The sequence below is a fragment of the Aplosporella prunicola genome, assembly GCF_010093885.1.
Source record: "Aplosporella prunicola CBS 121167 unplaced genomic scaffold K452scaffold_15, whole genome shotgun sequence".
In the NCBI taxonomy this organism is placed as follows: domain Eukaryota; kingdom Fungi; phylum Ascomycota; class Dothideomycetes; order Botryosphaeriales; family Aplosporellaceae; genus Aplosporella; species Aplosporella prunicola.
Window position 1 is genome coordinate 529,883 of NW_022983543.1, and position 17,312 is coordinate 547,194.

The 17,312-nt window shown below is 44.8% G+C and overlaps 6 protein-coding genes across 6 annotated transcripts; 2 read left to right on the forward strand and 4 right to left on the reverse strand.

The window, feature by feature from the left end:
- Window positions 1-986: 986 nt before the first annotated feature.
- Window positions 987-2,922, reverse strand: K452DRAFT_299073 (uncharacterized protein; the record flags this gene model as incomplete). The annotated part of the gene is made up of 5 exons (XM_033542180.1): window positions 987-1,048; window positions 1,105-1,331; window positions 1,380-2,287; window positions 2,340-2,638; window positions 2,700-2,922. The coding sequence occupies 5 exons, from the start codon at window positions 2,920-2,922 to the stop codon at window positions 987-989; spliced, it is 1,719 nt and encodes a 572-aa protein (XP_033396722.1).
- Window positions 2,923-3,157: 235 nt separating this feature from the next.
- On the forward strand, window positions 3,158-4,204 carry K452DRAFT_288393 (uncharacterized protein). Its single transcript, XM_033540645.1, has 4 exons — window positions 3,158-3,360; window positions 3,417-3,512; window positions 3,568-3,578; window positions 3,634-4,204. Exons 1-4 carry the CDS (start codon window positions 3,316-3,318, stop codon window positions 3,797-3,799), a joined length of 318 nt encoding a protein of 105 aa, XP_033396723.1. The 5' UTR covers window positions 3,158-3,315; the 3' UTR covers window positions 3,800-4,204.
- An 846-nt stretch (window positions 4,205-5,050) lies between these two features.
- K452DRAFT_309462 (uncharacterized protein) lies at window positions 5,051-6,115 on the reverse strand (the record flags this gene model as incomplete). Its single annotated transcript, XM_033543250.1, has 4 exons — window positions 5,051-5,153; window positions 5,214-5,452; window positions 5,508-6,023; window positions 6,098-6,115. 4 exons carry the CDS (start codon window positions 6,113-6,115, stop codon window positions 5,051-5,053), a joined length of 876 nt encoding a protein of 291 aa, XP_033396724.1.
- An 877-nt stretch (window positions 6,116-6,992) lies between these two features.
- Window positions 6,993-7,888, forward strand: K452DRAFT_43967 (uncharacterized protein). Its single transcript, XM_033546670.1, has 2 exons — window positions 6,993-7,384; window positions 7,439-7,888. The coding sequence occupies exons 1-2, from the start codon at window positions 7,024-7,026 to the stop codon at window positions 7,636-7,638; spliced, it is 561 nt and encodes a 186-aa protein (XP_033396725.1). The 5' UTR covers window positions 6,993-7,023; the 3' UTR covers window positions 7,639-7,888.
- Window positions 7,889-10,211: 2,323 nt separating this feature from the next.
- Window positions 10,212-11,367, reverse strand: K452DRAFT_299077 (uncharacterized protein; the record flags this gene model as incomplete). Its single annotated transcript, XM_033542181.1, has 5 exons — window positions 10,212-10,276; window positions 10,330-10,612; window positions 10,669-11,153; window positions 11,208-11,301; window positions 11,362-11,367. The coding sequence occupies 5 exons, from the start codon at window positions 11,365-11,367 to the stop codon at window positions 10,212-10,214; spliced, it is 933 nt and encodes a 310-aa protein (XP_033396726.1).
- Window positions 11,368-11,732: 365 nt separating this feature from the next.
- Window positions 11,733-13,379, reverse strand: K452DRAFT_229409 (uncharacterized protein; the record flags this gene model as incomplete). Its single annotated transcript, XM_033537039.1, has 4 exons — window positions 11,733-11,956; window positions 12,012-12,450; window positions 12,504-13,263; window positions 13,315-13,379. The coding sequence occupies 4 exons, from the start codon at window positions 13,377-13,379 to the stop codon at window positions 11,733-11,735; spliced, it is 1,488 nt and encodes a 495-aa protein (XP_033396727.1).
- Window positions 13,380-17,312: the final 3,933 nt, after the last annotated feature.

A 17,312-nucleotide genomic window follows, 5' to 3' on the forward strand; every position in this document is an offset into this window, starting at 1 on the left:
GAGTAGTTAGGTATGTAGCTGGCAGCGACTTATAAATCACAACAAGGTTGTCTACCTCTTTGACCACATTAAGGCTGTTGATGCTGCCAACAAGCTGTTTCCGAGCTTGCTCATTATATCGTCGACGGTGTCCAGAAGCCGAATGAAAATGTAGACAGACTATAGACCATTTTGTAACTTTGCCACTGGGGCAAGATAGTTATATAATTCATCAGCCTCTGTGGGGAATATCTGCGCCTTACCATTCATTTTGGAATAATGGAGCCGTCAAAATCATGATAGACAGATGCTACTTGGTCGCCACAGTGGCACAGTTCTCCCGACTGTATGTGGGGCGGCACCCACCGGTTGCTTAGAAAAAAAAAAGCTTATGTTCCAACAGAAAATCTCTTCTTCGCAGGGACAGGGGAGGATAAACTGTTGAAGGGAAGTCTGATGAGAGCTGCCGACATGTCGGTCCGACACGCCGGGCGTTGGTACCCACTCCGTATGCTAATCGAAAGTAACGACTCGTAAATACAAGGTGCACGACGTCGGGTCCAGGCCATCGCCTGAGAAACCGACTCCACAAGCGCTTCGGGTCGAGGTCGAACAGTGCTTTTGTGCGCAGTGGTCGGTGAGTGAGCTAGCTGGCACGGCTGGCAGCAATCGATAGTCCAGTAAGCGAGTCAAGAGCCAGGCTGCTCCAATATTGTTGCCTGATGACACTGTTCTTCCCCCATCCGCAGGATCGACCTAACAACGGCTAGAGATGCGCCTTCGGGAGCCGGTTAGCTGATCCGGGAGCACTTGCTCGAGATTCGTATTCCCTGTGGTAAATAGTATCGGTAAACGCTAGGTCGATAGCTATCTCGCGCGGCGGTCTCTTATATCGCTACAAAAACGTCCGATTCGTGCTTCGATGGTGTTCTGATCCGCTACATTTGGTGGGCTGTTCCCATGTGATTTTACAGAGATATACAGATACGTGCATGCTACACCAACCCTCATTTTGGGGGTGTCTTGGGCCGGTCTCCAAAGACATCTTGCACGAGCGTCTTCTTGTTGACTGCAAAGAGAATAGGTCAGCGCGCATATTAACAATACGAATCTTAGGAAACTGACTCTTGCCCATGGCATTCCTCGGGATCGTGTCCACAAGCTTCATCTCCTGCGGGATCTTGTAGTTTGCGAGCTTGTCCTTCAACGCTCTTCTCATATCCAGAGGCCCCCACCTTTTCCCACCTTTTCCAGCCGTGAGACCTGTCTCGGTCAAGACAACGACAGCAGCCACTCTTTGGCCCCATTGTTCAGAGGGAAGAGCGACTACCGCGCATTCCGCGACTTCGGGGCTATAGTATGTTAGGGATATTTCTGGGAACGTGGGTAGATGTACTTACAGGGATAACATCTCTCTCTCGACCTCTAGTGCGCTGACCTTCTCGCCACCACTCTTGATAATGTCGGCACTTTTTCTTCCCTGGATGAAATACATTTTACCCTTGCACCATGGCTGGGTGTTCTTTCCAGCAGTTGGTACATCTCTGCGGATAGCCACATCACCGGTCTTGAACCACCGGCCTTTGCCATCTTCGCCGTCTACAAACTCCTTTGCTGTGGCCTCGGGGTTGTTCCAATATTCCTTGAATATGGTAGGGCCGCGCAACTGAATTTCACCCTGGCGTTCTTTACCATCCGCTGAGATCTCCTCGCCTTCATTAATTATTTCGTTCGTATCGGTGTCGACGAGGCGCGCCTCGACGAATGGAAGAGGCCAGCCCACACTACCATCCACACGGTCGGTGAAGTCGAGGCCACAACTGAGGGCCATGCCGACTTCTGTCATGCCGTAGCGCTCCAGCAAGACGTTTCCGGAACTAAGCTCAGACCAAGCAGCTTTTGTAGGGGTAGGGAGCGATGCCGAACCGGAGATGCTAAGCCGCAGATTCTCATGCTTGATTGCCGTTCTGGCGGCTTCCTGCATTTCAGGAGACAAGCTCTTGTGCGCATGCAAAAGACGATTGTAGATAGTGGGCACCACCGTTAGGAAGGTAATCTTTTCCTTCGTTTTCTCCGCGTTCGGAATAAATGGTGCCGCCAAACGCTCCCAAACAGTGTTTGGATTGAAAGGAAACATGAATTCTATGCTCGAACCAGCAAGGAGAGGTGTTAGGATGGCATTAACAGTGCCATGAATGTGATGAAGGGGAAGAAGATGAAGCAGGCGGTCTTGTGAGCTGTATTCCCAAGCCTCGAACAGAGACTGCGACTGCGCAGTGAGGGCCGAGACTGGAATGAGCACTCCTTTCTGCGCCGCATGAGTTTCGTGGAACGAATTGGAAGTTAAGATTTGTACATACCGGTCTGTTCGTGGTTCCGGACGTATACAGCATCATGCCGGCCTTAGAGTCCGCGGCATCACTGAATTGGACATCACCATTTCCCTTGGCACCGTCCAATCTTTTCTCGACCTTTGCAGAGATGGGCTGATGTTCCAGACCAGCTTTGAGCACCTCTTGCGCCTTGTCTTGATACTTGTCCGAGGCAAGCAGCATGAAGGCCCCGCTTTGATTGACAATGTACTGTAACTCGTGAGCGGGAAAGGCGGGAGACATTGGCACAGCAATGGCTTGACTAGCAAGGATGGACAGGAGGGTCACTGCAAACAAGCAATAAGCATAAATGGTACATGTGCATAGTCTACGAGTCGCAAAGCGCACCGACATAATCATAGCTGTTCTCTACGAGGAAGGCTATGCGCTCGCCCTCGAGCTTCTTGCCATTGGCGTTTTGCTGCAGCTGTTCCTTGGCCTTTGCAATGTCATTGACCAGGTTTCCGTAGGTGAAAGTGCGACCGGATAGCGAGTGAACGACGGCGGTGCTTTGCGGGTCGTGCTTCGCAATGGCCTGGAAGACAGGCAGCTTGGGTAAGGTCGAGGCCATTCGGAGAGCGTAGAGGGGCGGGAGGCGTGGCTGGGGTCTGAGGAAGACGGACGGTCGTTTTGCAAATTTACTGGCTGTTCGGGCAAACATGCTGAGGGCTGATGGCTGACTACTCGAGTGCTTGCAGGGCGTCGGCGTAAGGCCGATCTGCCGGTGGGTCAACGGCTACCGGTATCGCGGAAGACACTCACCACTGGCTTGCATATCTTTCGTGATGCTTGGCACAGAAAGCTGGAGTCGAAGCTGAAGCGCTACCGAAGACGTCAGCTCCCGTATTCCCACCCACGCGTCTAGTCGCTCGTCCCGCGACGCCCTTCCCTCAGCCACCTGCGCCCACGAATGTTTCGACGAGCCCTCTTCCTCCGCGGCACGGCACAGAGGTACCTCTCCGCCATGGCCCAGACCACTACTCCCGTCGAAGACTCCTTGCGCGCAAAGGAACCTTTTTCCTGTCCGACTCCGACGCGGGACACCAGGCTAACACGCCCGCATAGATTACCGACGCGTTGAAGCCAACGAGCTTGGAGATCTTCAACGACTCCCATAAGCATGCCCATCACCGTGCAATGGAGGGCAGCACATCCAAAGAAGTATGTCACCCTTCACCCATGTCATCGCCACGGCGGACTGACCCTCTCGATGCAGACTCACTTCCGGTGAGAAGTTTCCATTGCGCCCGCCCAAATGTTTTTTTGCTCACGCCCAGAGCAGTGTCAACATCATCTCAGAAGCTTTCCAGGGGAAAATGCAGCCGGCGAGACATCGCATGGTGTACGCGCTCATGAGGGAGGAAATGGCACGAGAAGGAGGAATCCATGCGCTGCAACTCAAGACGCGAACGCCTGCAGAGGAAGAGAGGGCTGCAAGCCGCGGATAATCTGTGACAAACGCTTACGACGAAGTCGCTAGATCCATGCTCTCACCCCGAAGGTCAGAATGGACCAGCCCGAGAAGGCCGGTGAAACGCGTTGGGAAACACTGGGCAGGTACACGTACACGTACTCATGTGTACGGTGTACAGCGCTTCTATTCTCGAGTCAGCAAGGGCCCGAAGGTCTGGTAAGGGTGGGTTCTACTACAAGGGGGCCACGGCGCCAACGGCTCGTATCGAACTCCTGAAATCACTGCATGGAAGAAAGGTGTGAAGGTGTCTATCGGAAGCAGAGTTAGACAGGTACCCCTTGTCATGCGACCGAGGCCCTGTTAACTTACTCGTGTCTATTCAGTGTGCAGTTGTATTTGATAGCAAGCGCTTAATTTTAACCGGGCAGGCATTCCCCGAAGCTCTATTTCATAAGGATAAAGTCCGAATCTAGTAAAAGATGTTATAGTTTTACATATGTATCACAAACTATTTCTAGCTTCATGCGAGGTTATTATTTGTATAGTCGCAAATCGACCACGACTAACTTGTCTATGCACCGCAGTACTCCTACGGAGTACTCGTTAGGCCATCGGTCCCGGAAATGCAGATATCCGTAGAACCTAGTCTCCCCCAACGCCGGAGCCTTTCGTTCCCCGGTCCTGGATGCCAGATCCCATTATGCAATAACAAGGGGCCCCTGTGTCGGATAACGTTGCACAACGTTCCGCATGCAGTGAGGAGCATGGTAGGGCTACCAAAAAGCTAATGTTGGCGTCCTCCAAAGGATTCTGGGCGTCTGCAGTGAGATCCAATCGAGTCACAGCGCAACGCGAAAGCAAATTGTCGCTCAGCCAACTTGCTCAAGCTCGCCACGAACACACAATGGCTCCTTTTCGTACTGCTTGCGCATGCAATGTGCAGTCCAGGCCACCAGAGGGGGTAATCTGAAGCTTCAGTGGCTGACCGACGTCGAGCTCTGGTTACTAGTCTTTAGCGTCTACTTGAACACGTCTTTCAGATCGGCAGGTCAAAGTGCACCGACTATTGCCAGTGGCCGTCGGAACAATGGAGTGGTGGTAAAAGAAATAACACAATCATTGATTAGCTGGTATCTTGATGTCATAAGCGAAACATGGCGGCGAAGAACTGCTCGCGCCACTAATGCAATTCCCTAATCCCTCGAATCCCAGTCGCGCGGCCCAGTGGCGATTTCTGGCCATACGACCTATTAGACGTAAAACTTTGCGTTGGTTGTAGATAGGTTTAGGCGCCCTGCTCGGCACGGGAGATATCGTTGTTAGCCTTATTCCGCCTCTCACGGCCCTTGTCGGACCAGGGGAAGTGTGCGACAGGAATGACGAAAAAGCTGTACAACGGAATCAGCAGTTGTAATTATGAATCAGGGATGGAAGATTAGGAAGCTTACCTGTTGCTGGAGTCAGCAATACCAGCAAGGGCGTTGTACCAGGCTGCGAACGCCGCCAAGATTCCAAACACACCGCCGGCCTTGATGCATTCCGTCTGAGGTTTGCCGGTGCCGTGGTGGTGGAGATATCCAATTCCGAGCATTAGGAATGCAAGGTCAAGCGTGAAGAAGAGGAAGAAGAAGGCCACGGTGGATCTCAGCGTGCAGATGAGCAGGATAAAGGTGAAGATGAACCAACCCTGTACTATGTTAGGTGCGCAGGCCAACGTAGCATAGCATGGCGCAGCGACTTACCATCAGATACAGGCCGAACGAGTTGAGCCACTCCGCCTTGCCACCGTCGGCTTCAAGAGCGGCGACAATATTGAAGCCACCGGGCGTCAGGACAATAGCGAAGGAAAGCCAGAAACCGCCGTAGGAAGAGAGGGCGGTGGCACCAAAGGTATTGCCGACAGCCATCTCCCACATGCCAGCAAGAAGCTGCACCAGGCCGCCGTAGCCGTAGGCGAGAGCCACGACGATGTTGGGCTCGGCGATGTTCCTGGTCTGGAGGTTGATCAAAGAGAGGACGAAAGTGGTCAGGGCGAAAGCCGAGAGACCGAGCGGCGCAGGGTTGGCAAAGCCCTTCTTGGGGGCCCTGTACAGGCCAGGCTGGAATTCACCGCCAAAAGCGGGAAGACGCATAGCGGGATCGTTGGTCACGACGTGCGCAAGCGGGTTGCCGCCGTAGTCGTAAGGCATGCGCTGCTTGGGAGTAGGGCCGGCATGATCGAAGGAGCTGGTGCCGTTGGTCTCCTTGGTGTGAAAGTCCTGTTGGTAGCGGGTCAGATATGACAGTGGCCAAAAAGGGAAAAAAAAGTAAACGAGAGAGGGAGAGAGCTCACGCTGTCCTGGGAGGCCATGTTGAAAGGGATGAAGAATACTGCTGCAGAGACTGGGCTGCGCAAGGGAGGGGAGGCAGTTAAAGTAAACGATCAATTGGCCGTGCAGTTGATCTGTCGGGGATGACACCAGGTTGGGAGGCAAGAATGGGGCGCGGAAGAATATATAGCGTCCGGCAACCGGGGTACATGGCGGGCGGAGGCAGAAGGGTTGCGCCGTGCACCAAAGCGGGTAAAGTCGACGACGGCCAACAGTGGGCGTCAGGGCGGGCGGGTCTGTGGAGTCGGGCTCGGCACGCCGCTCATTTCAACACCACGACGCCTCCACGCTTACACGCCTAGCCCCGTCACTACTGCCGAGGCCGCCGGACGCACGGGAGCTCTAGCGAACTGGCGATCGACCCTGTCACCGTCATCGTGGGTCGGCAGGCAAGATCCAACTCGAGAGCGAGTCCGGGGAAGATGGATATGCCAAGTATACAGTACAGGTAATTGTGCGATTGCCTCTCTCAGCCGCGGCATGGAGCGCCGATCCGGCCAATCCTCCCTGTCCCTCAATCAAATCCTCCGCCTGCTGAATCGCACGTAGAGTGCTTGTTTTGCGGCGCAGACTTGTCGTCGCACCAGCCTGCGACCCCGTCGACTGTGCGTGGATCTTCGGGTGCGTCGCCTTCTCCACACACCCACAGCGGGTGCCACGTTCGGCATGGCCTCTGAGCTTTAGGGCCGATGGACGTTGAGCCTCGATCATCCTGTCGGTGTCGGTCAACGGGAAACGCGCACGTCAGTCCAAGCCATCGCTCAACCCCCCAACCCCCCAGTGCCTCCTCCCCCTTAGGGCGTGCTGCAATCTTCTGACTTCTGCAACGCTTCTCGTGCGGCCGTGGTGCGACAGTCTGATCGCAATCTCACGTCCACGTCGAAGAGGCATGGCTTCGTTTTTTCGTCGCTTACCTCCGTATTCCTACAGCTTGGAGCCGTGCACGCCAAGCCAAGCCATGGCCTTTGCTAAGGAATTCGTCTCGTTGGTCAATATTTGCATGCGTCACCCCGCCCTGCGCGTGCCTCGGTCTCGCGTGTGTGCTCTGTTGATGCTAAGGCGCCCAGAGTCGCGCGCCTGCATGTCGATCTCGGCCTCTCCACGAGTTTGTCTCCGACTCCCTGCGGGACCACGCGTAAGCGGGCAATCATCTGGGGGTGGCTTGCCCCGGTCCCCATCCCACCGCTTTTGGAACCCTATTTCTTGGTTCAATCTTGGCTGTAGCTTGGTTGCTCGGCCGCATGACCATAGCCGACCGATTAGTCAATAATCGATGACCCGACTGAGTCCAATGGAACGGCTCACGGGTCCATGCCAAGCGCTCGAATGCTTGGCTTTCGTGACAAAGCACCGTAGGGTCCTTCTGCTCACAGCCCAGGCTATAACGATAATACGTGCTCCCTCTGATTCGTTGACAACTCGTGCATTGGAAGGAAGCGAAATGAGACATGTCATACCTGCTTTAAAAGACGTCCATCGCAAGCTGAAAATCCCACGCCCATGACGGCAATTTTCACACGCAGATGAAAGTCGGTCAGTAGCACAATATTGTACATGTGAATGGCTGTTGCCCGCAACTGCGCCTGAACTCACTGATCGCCTGGCTCGGGGGAAAGTCATACCCATAATAAGAGGCGCGGAGGCCTCTTGGATACCCTATTCCGTGCCTTACGTCGGTAGGTCGATCCCGGCCTTTTGACCTGTCGAGCACCAACGTCACTGCAAACAGAGCGGATTACGGGACACGAGACTTCGATCGGTCTCGGCCAGCGCATCACCGGACCCACAGAGCGTTTAAGCTTATGACCGTAGAAAAGAGTGCGGGGATGCCGCAGAAAGCAGCATCGGACGCTGGTGGGCGTGCGTGTGTGGAGGGGAAACACTAGGCTTGACGTCGAACGACCCCGTGGGGCATCAAGGACTGACGGAAAGAAGAGCTGATAACCGAGGTCCCTCTGGAGGTCGGGATGGGGCCTGGGCCTGGGGAAAAGAAGAGCCTTGGAGCGTCCGTTGACGGGACGTGACGACGTTTAAGAGGCGTTCGCTCAAACAGCCGCACGAATCGTATGTTCTTTTCTTGGAGCCGCTTATGCCTAAACGAGCCTAGCGCCAGGCTCAGCCCTCCACAACACAACAGCGGCCCCCTCCCCCCAGTGGTCACCTCAACCTCTACTTTTGACAACAGACCGGCGCGTGCACTGTCGCGCGCTCTTCACCTCGAGCTCTTACCTCTCAGCTGTTACCAACCGGCCCCAAGAACGGTCACCGCGATGCGGCTCGTGTGCGGCTTAGCCGGCCGCCAGAGGCCAAGGCAGCAACAGCACAGCCACTATATTCAGTGCCTACGGCCACCTTTTCGGTCTTTGCAGCCTGGCTTATACGGCCTCAGGCGTGTACGTCTCTGATGCTGGTTGGTCGCCTGTCCTATGTGAGCCTTGCATGTTCGAATTGTCCAGTCATCCATACTTTGCTTCAGGCTGAAGCGTGCTTCAGACCGTGTCTTCGCTCTCGACACTTCAGAGTCATTGCTTGCTGCCTTATTCCTGTCCTTTTTTTGTACTGTGACTCCTCGTCGGCTCCATTGTTTTCGCGTCATTCCATATTCCAGAATCCAACATGATGATTCTGCCTCGCCAACTTGGCCCCCGGCGGCCTCCATGCTTCGCCCCCAGGCAGTCACACCTTAGGCAGCACCTGAATAGAACTGACCTCACGTAGCTAAAGACGTAGAGAGTAGATGCCATATATATAGAGGTCTTTACTTGCTGGCTCCGAATAGCATCCTCAGTGAACTCAGCATTCAATCCGTATCGTCTACACACAATCCATTTACCTCTTCAAACTCATAGCACCTTTAGCAAACAACAAGCCTGCTACCTGCTGCACACCTGCTCTCCAACAACATACATTCGCCGTAACATTACTCGGGCTCTGTCCACTCAAGATCAATCCCCAGCGCCACTACCAACAAATCATCTTAAACACTATCATCATGCCTTCCTACGCCAAGGTCCCCAAAGCCGCAACTTCATACCCTTCTCATGGTATGCTTCAACAAACCACTGCCTTCGCGGATGGGCTGTTGCTAATCAGTCACTCAGCTTACGCATCTAACACGCAATACTACACCTCAACCGCCACGACTGCCTCAAGCACAAGGTCCTCTCGAGGATACGGCAGCAAGCCAAACGTTGTTGTACACAATGGAGGCCAAACCTACGATCCTCCGAAGGGTCCCAACGCCGGAGTTTACCGGTAGATCTGGGGTATCAAATTTCGTCTATCTCGTTAAGATGCATGGCCACAAGGCTTGGTCGGGCTAAAGCGGTGCATTTGCATTGAAGGCTCCCGGGAACGGTTTTTCTTTTGGGGTTGTGGGAGCTCTTTTCTGGCATACCCGGAGTTGGTGGTATCGGTGGTGTATTAGTATCATGTTTCTTCGCTTTTGTCTTTCGATGTTTTACCACTCAGTCTACTCAGACCATCCCTGGTATTTGCTTTATATGCGTATCAGAAATGCACGAACCACATGATCATATACCAAATCGAAGAACTCTATATGATTAAATGAGTCAGGTTATTAAAAGATTTCACTCTTTAAAATGCAGAAAATATAAAGCGAGTAATACCATGTGACCTAGAGAAACCAGAAGCCAACGCGCGCACCCCCGTTCATGGGACGCCAAGGTCTTTCCGTCATTTGGGGAAATATGAATCTAGCAGCTGAGTATGAGCATCAGTGCTCGAACTCAAAATGGGAAAACTTCCAACAGCTTCCCATGCAGAAAGACCGGCCCATTTATTCGTAGCTGTGCAATGAATATACAACGCCATAAGAAATACGAAGAGATGTATGACATAACGATTCCAGAGAGCTGCGCAATCCACTGAAGCAGGCTCTAGACAGACGAAACAGAAGAAGCTTAAAGCAAGTGAACCGATACAAACTAAGGAGGAGCCTATCAGAGTAACGGCACGACGCTTTTCAACTCGGGTATACAACGGTGTGGGCACTGTGTGGGCACACCCGTTAGCACGTACATCTGCACGCAAGAAGGTGTTCAACTTACAACAAGATCACTTCTTGGTCGCATTGACAACGACCACTGCGACGACAATGGCAATAATGATGAGGATGATGACTGTGCGGGAAACGTTAGTTGCCGTTCCCACGATAGCGTCGCATCAAGCTTACTGGCAACTCCCAAGCAGTACCACTTCTTGCGGTTCCTGCTCCGCGCATTCACGATAGCTCCATCGATCTCTTCATTGGCCTTGGTGACATTTTCATGTACCTCTTCCGCCTTCTGCTCAATGGCTTCGACCAGCGGCTCCTGTTCGACTATGATAGCATTGAGGTCTTGGAAAAGCTGCGCCAACTCCACCATTTGCTCCTCAATCTTCTGGATTTCCTTATGGCGGCCTTCCACTGCACGCAATGCGGATTGCGCTTGCCCACGTCGATCACTTTGCATCAACTGCAGTTTCGCGTTAGGAGATCTTCAGCCGGTTTTACAGACTCAGATAAACTTACCGCTTGTTGGAAGATCTGCGCATTGGGATCCTCGACGGCCTCTCTAATTTCCTCATCCGTAGCGTCTGGTCTGACAATCTTGTACTGTCTGGCCTGGCTTTCTTGCAACTCTTTTCTGAATTTACTCTCCACCTCCTGGAACTTCTGGATCGTACTCTTGAGTCTCCGGTCCACGCGGCCGACCTGCGGCTTGTTGCGCGGGGTACCCGAGTCTGGTAGACCCTTGATCCTCCTCATGCGATCCACGAGGCCGCGGTTAGCGGTCATGATATCATTGTTCAAGGTGTCAATCTGGTTCTTGTACACCATGGGTTCGTTGACAGCCGACTTGTGCAGACGCTGCAGCTGTTCGAGCTGCTGGTCGATTTGGTCGACGGCGCGGTCAATGGCCTGGCACTCGTTCAGGATGGCATTGGGGTCGGCAGCGGGCTGGCCATAGCCGCCCCCGTTCATGGACTGCATCTCATAGTCGGGTTCTGTGAATGCTGCCGCTGCTTTAGCTAGCTATACTGGTCTGGAGGTTAATGGTGGAACCATACGGTTGCTGTATCCGCTCTGCGCACCATACCCCGGGTCCTGTTGGCCACCGTAAGGGTTGCTCTGGCCGTAGCCGGCTTGGCTGTATCCACCGTACTGCGCGGCGGTGGTGTCAGTGTGTCGCTAGCGTCGTTGGCGGAGACGGCAACTGCTTACACTCATGATTGGACGGGGCTTGTGTGTTGGTCGCTCCAGAAGGAGGAATTATTTTGTTAAGGTGTTGTTGGGCGCGGGTCAGACGCGGATCGAGTACGTGCTTACAACGCGCCTGGCGAAGAAGCAGGGGCGAAAGGCTGAAGGGAGCGCCGGTGAGAAAAAAAGGAACGACAGCGACGGGTCCGGGATGGAGAAAGTGAGAGGCTGAGACGGAGCTGAGAATAACTCTGCGACTAAGAATAAGCCCCTGGCGGAAAGGGTCCCACGCCCGAAACCGTTGCCCAACACGAGACGATCGCCGCTCCAGTCTATTCTATTTTTGGCCCGCCAAGCCGATTCCCTCTTGTCAAGCTGGTATCTCTAAACCTTTTTTACTCGCCTTCCTTGCCCCATCGTCTCCGCTCGTCGCCTCCGGCCCACTCCTTCTCCTCGTACCCCAGACGCCGCTTCACCTCTGCCACCGTCGCCTTGTCGCCTGTGTTTTTGCCGATATTGTCGCTGATCTTGACCGCGGCTCGGCCGCCGGCTGAGGCGATCTTGATGACTATGTTTAGTGGGACCGACTTCTGGCCCGTCGACTCCCTTGCGAAATCATCTAGAAATTCGACTCTTCAGCACTTGCACTATCCGCCGATGGCCTGCGTACTTACTCGTCAGGAACGTCCCCACGCCAAAAGTGGGCTGGAAGCCCTCGGCTTCGGCAGCCTTCTTGTAACGGAGGCAAAGCTCGATATTGAGCGAATCCGAAAACACAATGACCTTTGTGCCCTTGATACCTTCCGTGTCATAGAATTCCCGCATCGTCTTGATGAAACCTTCAGGGTCGCCTGAATCCTGGCGCACACCAGAGAACACTTGCGCGTAAGTCGGTGTATCTTGCCCGTCCTCTCGTCGATCTCCAATGGGGGCATGGATCGGTGGTTCAGTCGTTCCTAGTGTGCCAGTGGCTGGAATCGTCGATCCGGCAGCAACTGACGCCGTTGTGGCAGCTGGTCCAGACTCCGCGGTGGTAAAGGGAGGGATGCGCTTCTTGAAAGCGCGCAAAAAGGCGGGAGTGCCATAGGTATCAGTCAGAGCAATACCCAGGACCTTTCATGCTTAGGCGTCAGTCCAGAATATCTGCTAATCAAGGCAGCACTTACACCTTCTCCGAATGTGCCTATCCAGTAGCGCAAGGCGGTCTCGTTTGCTTCTTCATAGTTGTCTGTGATTGCTGCCACGCCCATGAACCATTCATGGGCTACCGTTCCTACGGGAGGAATGCCGTATTTCATCGCAAAATGTACGTTGCTCGTTCCAGAAATCTTTCCTTTCAATCCTTTGGCTTCCGCATCTTTAGATGCCAGCATAATGCCTTTTAGAACGAGGTCTTGGGTATGATAGTCTCGGCGTCTTCTACTACCGAATTCGGAGAAGATACAACCATTTTCCAGCAATTTGAGAGCTTTGTCGCGCGCCTTCTCCACTTGTCCTTCATAGCTCCAGTCCCTGTCGCAAAACTTGAAGTAGGCCTCGCTAACAAGAGCCAGGAGCGGAATTTCGTATAGAATCGTCTCGACCCACAATCCTTCGGTATGGATGTCCAAATCACCTAGATCCTCGTCGGAACCGGTGTCATTCTCAGGCTGAAAGGTCAGCTTGATCTGCTTCCGCGGGTATAGCTTGAACGTCGAGAGATAATGGATGTACGCTTCGTTGAGGTATACGCAGTTGTTTCGAAGGTAATCCAGCTCTTCAGGCAAGAGAGTAATGTTCCCAAGCTTGTCAATCTGAACCTGAAGCCAACGGAATGCCGAACGCGTAAATTTCATGTGTGAAGTCCGATTGGTGAAGCTGTAGGTTACGTCTATATCCGGAAAGTACTTCAAGACGCAACATTGCATTGTAAGCTTGTATAGATCTCTGTCCAGCTGATTAGCCTTCGGCGCAGTCAGACAATGAACACAAACGCACGTATCGAGCAGCGACGAGATGCCCTCGGGCAAAGCCCCGGCGTGGGCAGCACCATCTTGTGCCATGGCAATATCGAAGAATCGGGTCCTGTGGTGTTGTGGTGATGTTGTGAAGCAGTCAGGGTTTGGTGAGTCGCAACGTGCGACTTAAAGTTGTCGCAGAGTGAAATCATCGGCCGAAAGTCCGCGGCGATAGGAGCTGCTTATCGGTGAACGGCTCCTGACTGTAATCAACATATACTGTTTATCAATAATTAAAAGGCACAAGTAGCTAGTATATCTTCAAAAATATATCTAGTAAATAACTTTATCTAATAGCAATTAGCTTACTATATTATCTAGTAATAACCTACTAGGGCTATTTCTAACTTACTATACCTTCTTAGTAGGTCTAATAGCTATAGTAAAGTCTTATATAACTTTTTTCTATTTAGTATATACTAGTAAATAGTAAAGAATATAATTCTAATAGATATAATAAAATAGTAAATCTAAAAACCTAGTACTAGTTAGATAAGTATAGAAAATAAAACTAAATAAATCTAAAAAATTTAATTCTAATAACTTTACTATACTAGTAGTTAAAAAAAATAATAAGCTTTAATAATTTTACTAAAAATCTAATACTTTATATATTAATTAAATCGATTAAACTTATATATACTAATATAATAACTAATTAATTTAATATTTATAAATAACTAAGAATGAATAAAAAATTTAGTAGTTAAAGTTACTAAACTAAAAAATTTTATATTTAAAATAAAGTTTATATAGAAAAATAGTTATATCTAGATAAGATAGAATAACATAAATTAATATATAAAGATATAAATATAGCTATTTACTAAGATATACAATTTTTTTATAATTTCTAAGATATATATAGTACTTCTAAGATATATATATATATATATTTATATATCTTAGAGATTTACGCTATATATATATATAGTATTTTATTACTAAAACTATATATCTTAGAAATATATTTAAAAAAATATATATATTCTAGAAAAAAATTTGAAATATTTATATATCTTAGAAATAGATATTAAAAAATTATGTATCTTAGAAATATATTTTAGAAAATTATATATCTTATAATTTTTTTTTTAGAAAATATATTCTTAATAAATCGAATATATTCTTAAAAAAAAATATTCTTTATAAATAAAAAGCGAAATATACTCTTGAAAAAATATTCTTAAAAAAAAGCGAAATATATTCTTTAAAAAAGAAATTTCTAAGATATATTTATTTTTGAAATTTACTTCTAAGATATATATACTTTCCGATCTTAGAAATACTATATATATCTTAGAAGTTATACGAAAAAAATTATATATCTTAGTAAATAGCCGTTAATACATACTAGAAAAAAGCTGAAGATACTTTAGAATAAAAATACTAGAAAAAAAAATATTATTCTTAGTTTTATTTTAAAGTTTAATTTCTAATATATACTAATGGGCTATTTACTAAGATATATATTTTTTTATCGTATAATTTATAAGATATATATAATATTATTTCTAAAATATTTATATCGAAAAAGTTTCTCTATGATATATACTTTTTAAATACTTCTATATATTTCCATATATTATAATATATTATAAAAATGTATATCTTAAAAATAAAATTAAAAAAAATATATATATCCTAGAAATATTATATATATCTTAGAAATAAAATCGAAAAATATATATATCTTAGAAATAAATTTCAAAAATAAGTATATCTTAGAAATAAATTTTAGAAATATATATATCTTAGAAATTATTTTTCTTAAGAATATCTTTAACTTTTTATAAATATATTTCGTTTTTTCAAAGAATATATTTTGCTTTTTTAAGAATATGTTTTTAAAGAGTATATTTTCCTTTTTTTTTTTTAAAAAAAAAAAGAATATGTTTTCTAAGAATCTATTTCGATTTTTTAAAAATATTCTTTTAAAAAAAAAGAATATGTTTTCTAAGAATCTATTTCGATTTTTTAAAAATATTCTTTTAAAGAATTTTTTTTAGGATTATATATTCTCTTTAAATACATTTATTATCTAAGACTATTTTTTTAAGAGTATATTCAATTTTTCTTAAGAATATATTCGATTTTTTAAAGAATATATTCGATTTTCTTAAGAGTATATTTGCTTTTTTGAAAATATATTTTTTTAAGAATATATTTTCTAAAAAAAATATTTCTAAGATATATATATTTAGTAATAAAATACTATATATATAGCGTAAAACTCTAAAGTTTATAAAATTATATATCTTAGAATTATTATATATATCTTAGGAATTTTACGAAAAAAATATATATATCTTAGTATATAGCCGTATACTAATATATATAGACATAAAAAACTATATATTCTAGATAAATATATTAAATATATATATTTTTAAAAATGTATATATATATTAATAAATATAGAAACTTTTTTTTAAAAAAGCTTTATAAAATAAAAACTAGTTTTTATCTCTATAGATATAATTTTAAAAAACTATACTAATTATCTATAGTTAAATTTTTAAGGAAAAATTATAATTTATTATTTTACTATATTTTCTCTAATGCTATTTTTTTTTAAATAGCTTTAAAACTATATTTTAATTTACTGAGTTTTTTTAGGTATTTACTAAGATATATATAATATTTCTAAGATATATATATTAAATAATTCTCTCTAAGATATATATAATATTTCTAAGATATGTATTTTTTTATAATAAATTACTATATGTATTATAAAAAATTCTAAGATATATTTATCTTAGAAATAAAACATATATTTTAGAAAATACTTATATATATCTTAGTAAATAGCCAATTTATTAAAGTAAATAATTAAACTATTATTTTAATAAAAACTAAGTTACTAGCTATTCTTTTTTTTTTAAAAAAATAAGCTTTATTTTTCAAGACTTTTTTATAAACTATAATATAATTTTAAAAATTATTATTTATAGAAATAAAATATACTTTTAATAAATTAAAATAAAAGTTAAAAAAATTAAAAATCTATTTTTATAAAAAATTTTTTATAATAAAATCTTAGTATTTTTAAAAACTATAGCTATTTTCTAGTAAGATATATATCTTTCTTTTTAATTATTTTCTAAAATATATATACTAGTAATTTTCGCTATATATATAATAGTTTATTATAAGAAGTATATATTTTAGAGATATAATTTAGAATATATATATATCTAAGGAATTAAATTAAAAAAGTATTTTCTTTTCTAAAGAGTATATATATATATTTTTTATTTAAAAAAAAGTTACTTACTATTATTTTTAGAAAAAAGCTACGTATAATACTTTTAGATATTATATTTAAGAAAAAAGAATAAAAAAAGTTATTAAAGATATTTTTTTTAAAGAAAAAACTTTAAAATTTATATATTTTATTTTAATTTCTCTAATAACTTTTTTAATTTAGTATAATAATTATATTTAATTTTTTTTTTAAATATAATTATATTAGAGGTAGTATTTATTTTCTATAAAATAGTTATATCTTTATATTAGTAAATAGTTAATAGATATTATAGTAAATATTTTTAAAGTTACTAAATATTTTTTTTATTAAAAATCTAGAAAAATATCTTTAAAGTAAATTTATATTTAGATTTATTTCTAATATATAATTTAATTATAATTTATATTCTTAAAATAAAACTGAAAATAAATATATTTAAAAGAAATACTCTAATAATTATATATATTTTAGTAAATAGCTTAAGATTTTTTTTAAAAAGATTCTTTTTAGAAAATAAACTATTAGTAGGCTTACTAATATATAGCTTTTATATAAAAGCTTATTATTCTCTCTACAAATTAACTTTAGAAAACCTTATTTTTTTAAAAAAAAAAATAATACTTGATTTAGAAAAATAAGATAAAATAAAAAACTATTACTACTTTAAGTATTAAAGTTAGTAGCTATTTACTAAGATATATAAATTAAAAAGTCTTTCTAAGATA

Bases quoted from the DNA above. Each gene is read 5' to 3' on its own strand.
- K452DRAFT_288393 (XM_033540645.1), top strand. From the start codon at position 3,316: ATGGCCCAGACCACTACTCCCGTCGAAGACTCCTTGCGCGCAAAG. The intron at 3,361-3,416 runs GAACCTTTTTCC...ACGCCCGCATAG, and splicing joins AAGACTCCTTGCGCGCAAAG to ATTACCGACGCGTTGAAGCC.
- K452DRAFT_43967 (XM_033546670.1), top strand. From the start codon at position 7,024: ATGGCTTCGTTTTTTCGTCGCTTACCTCCGTATTCCTACAGCTTGGAG. The intron at 7,385-7,438 runs GCCGACCGATTA...TGGAACGGCTCA, and splicing joins TGCTCGGCCGCATGACCATA to CGGGTCCATGCCAAGCGCTC.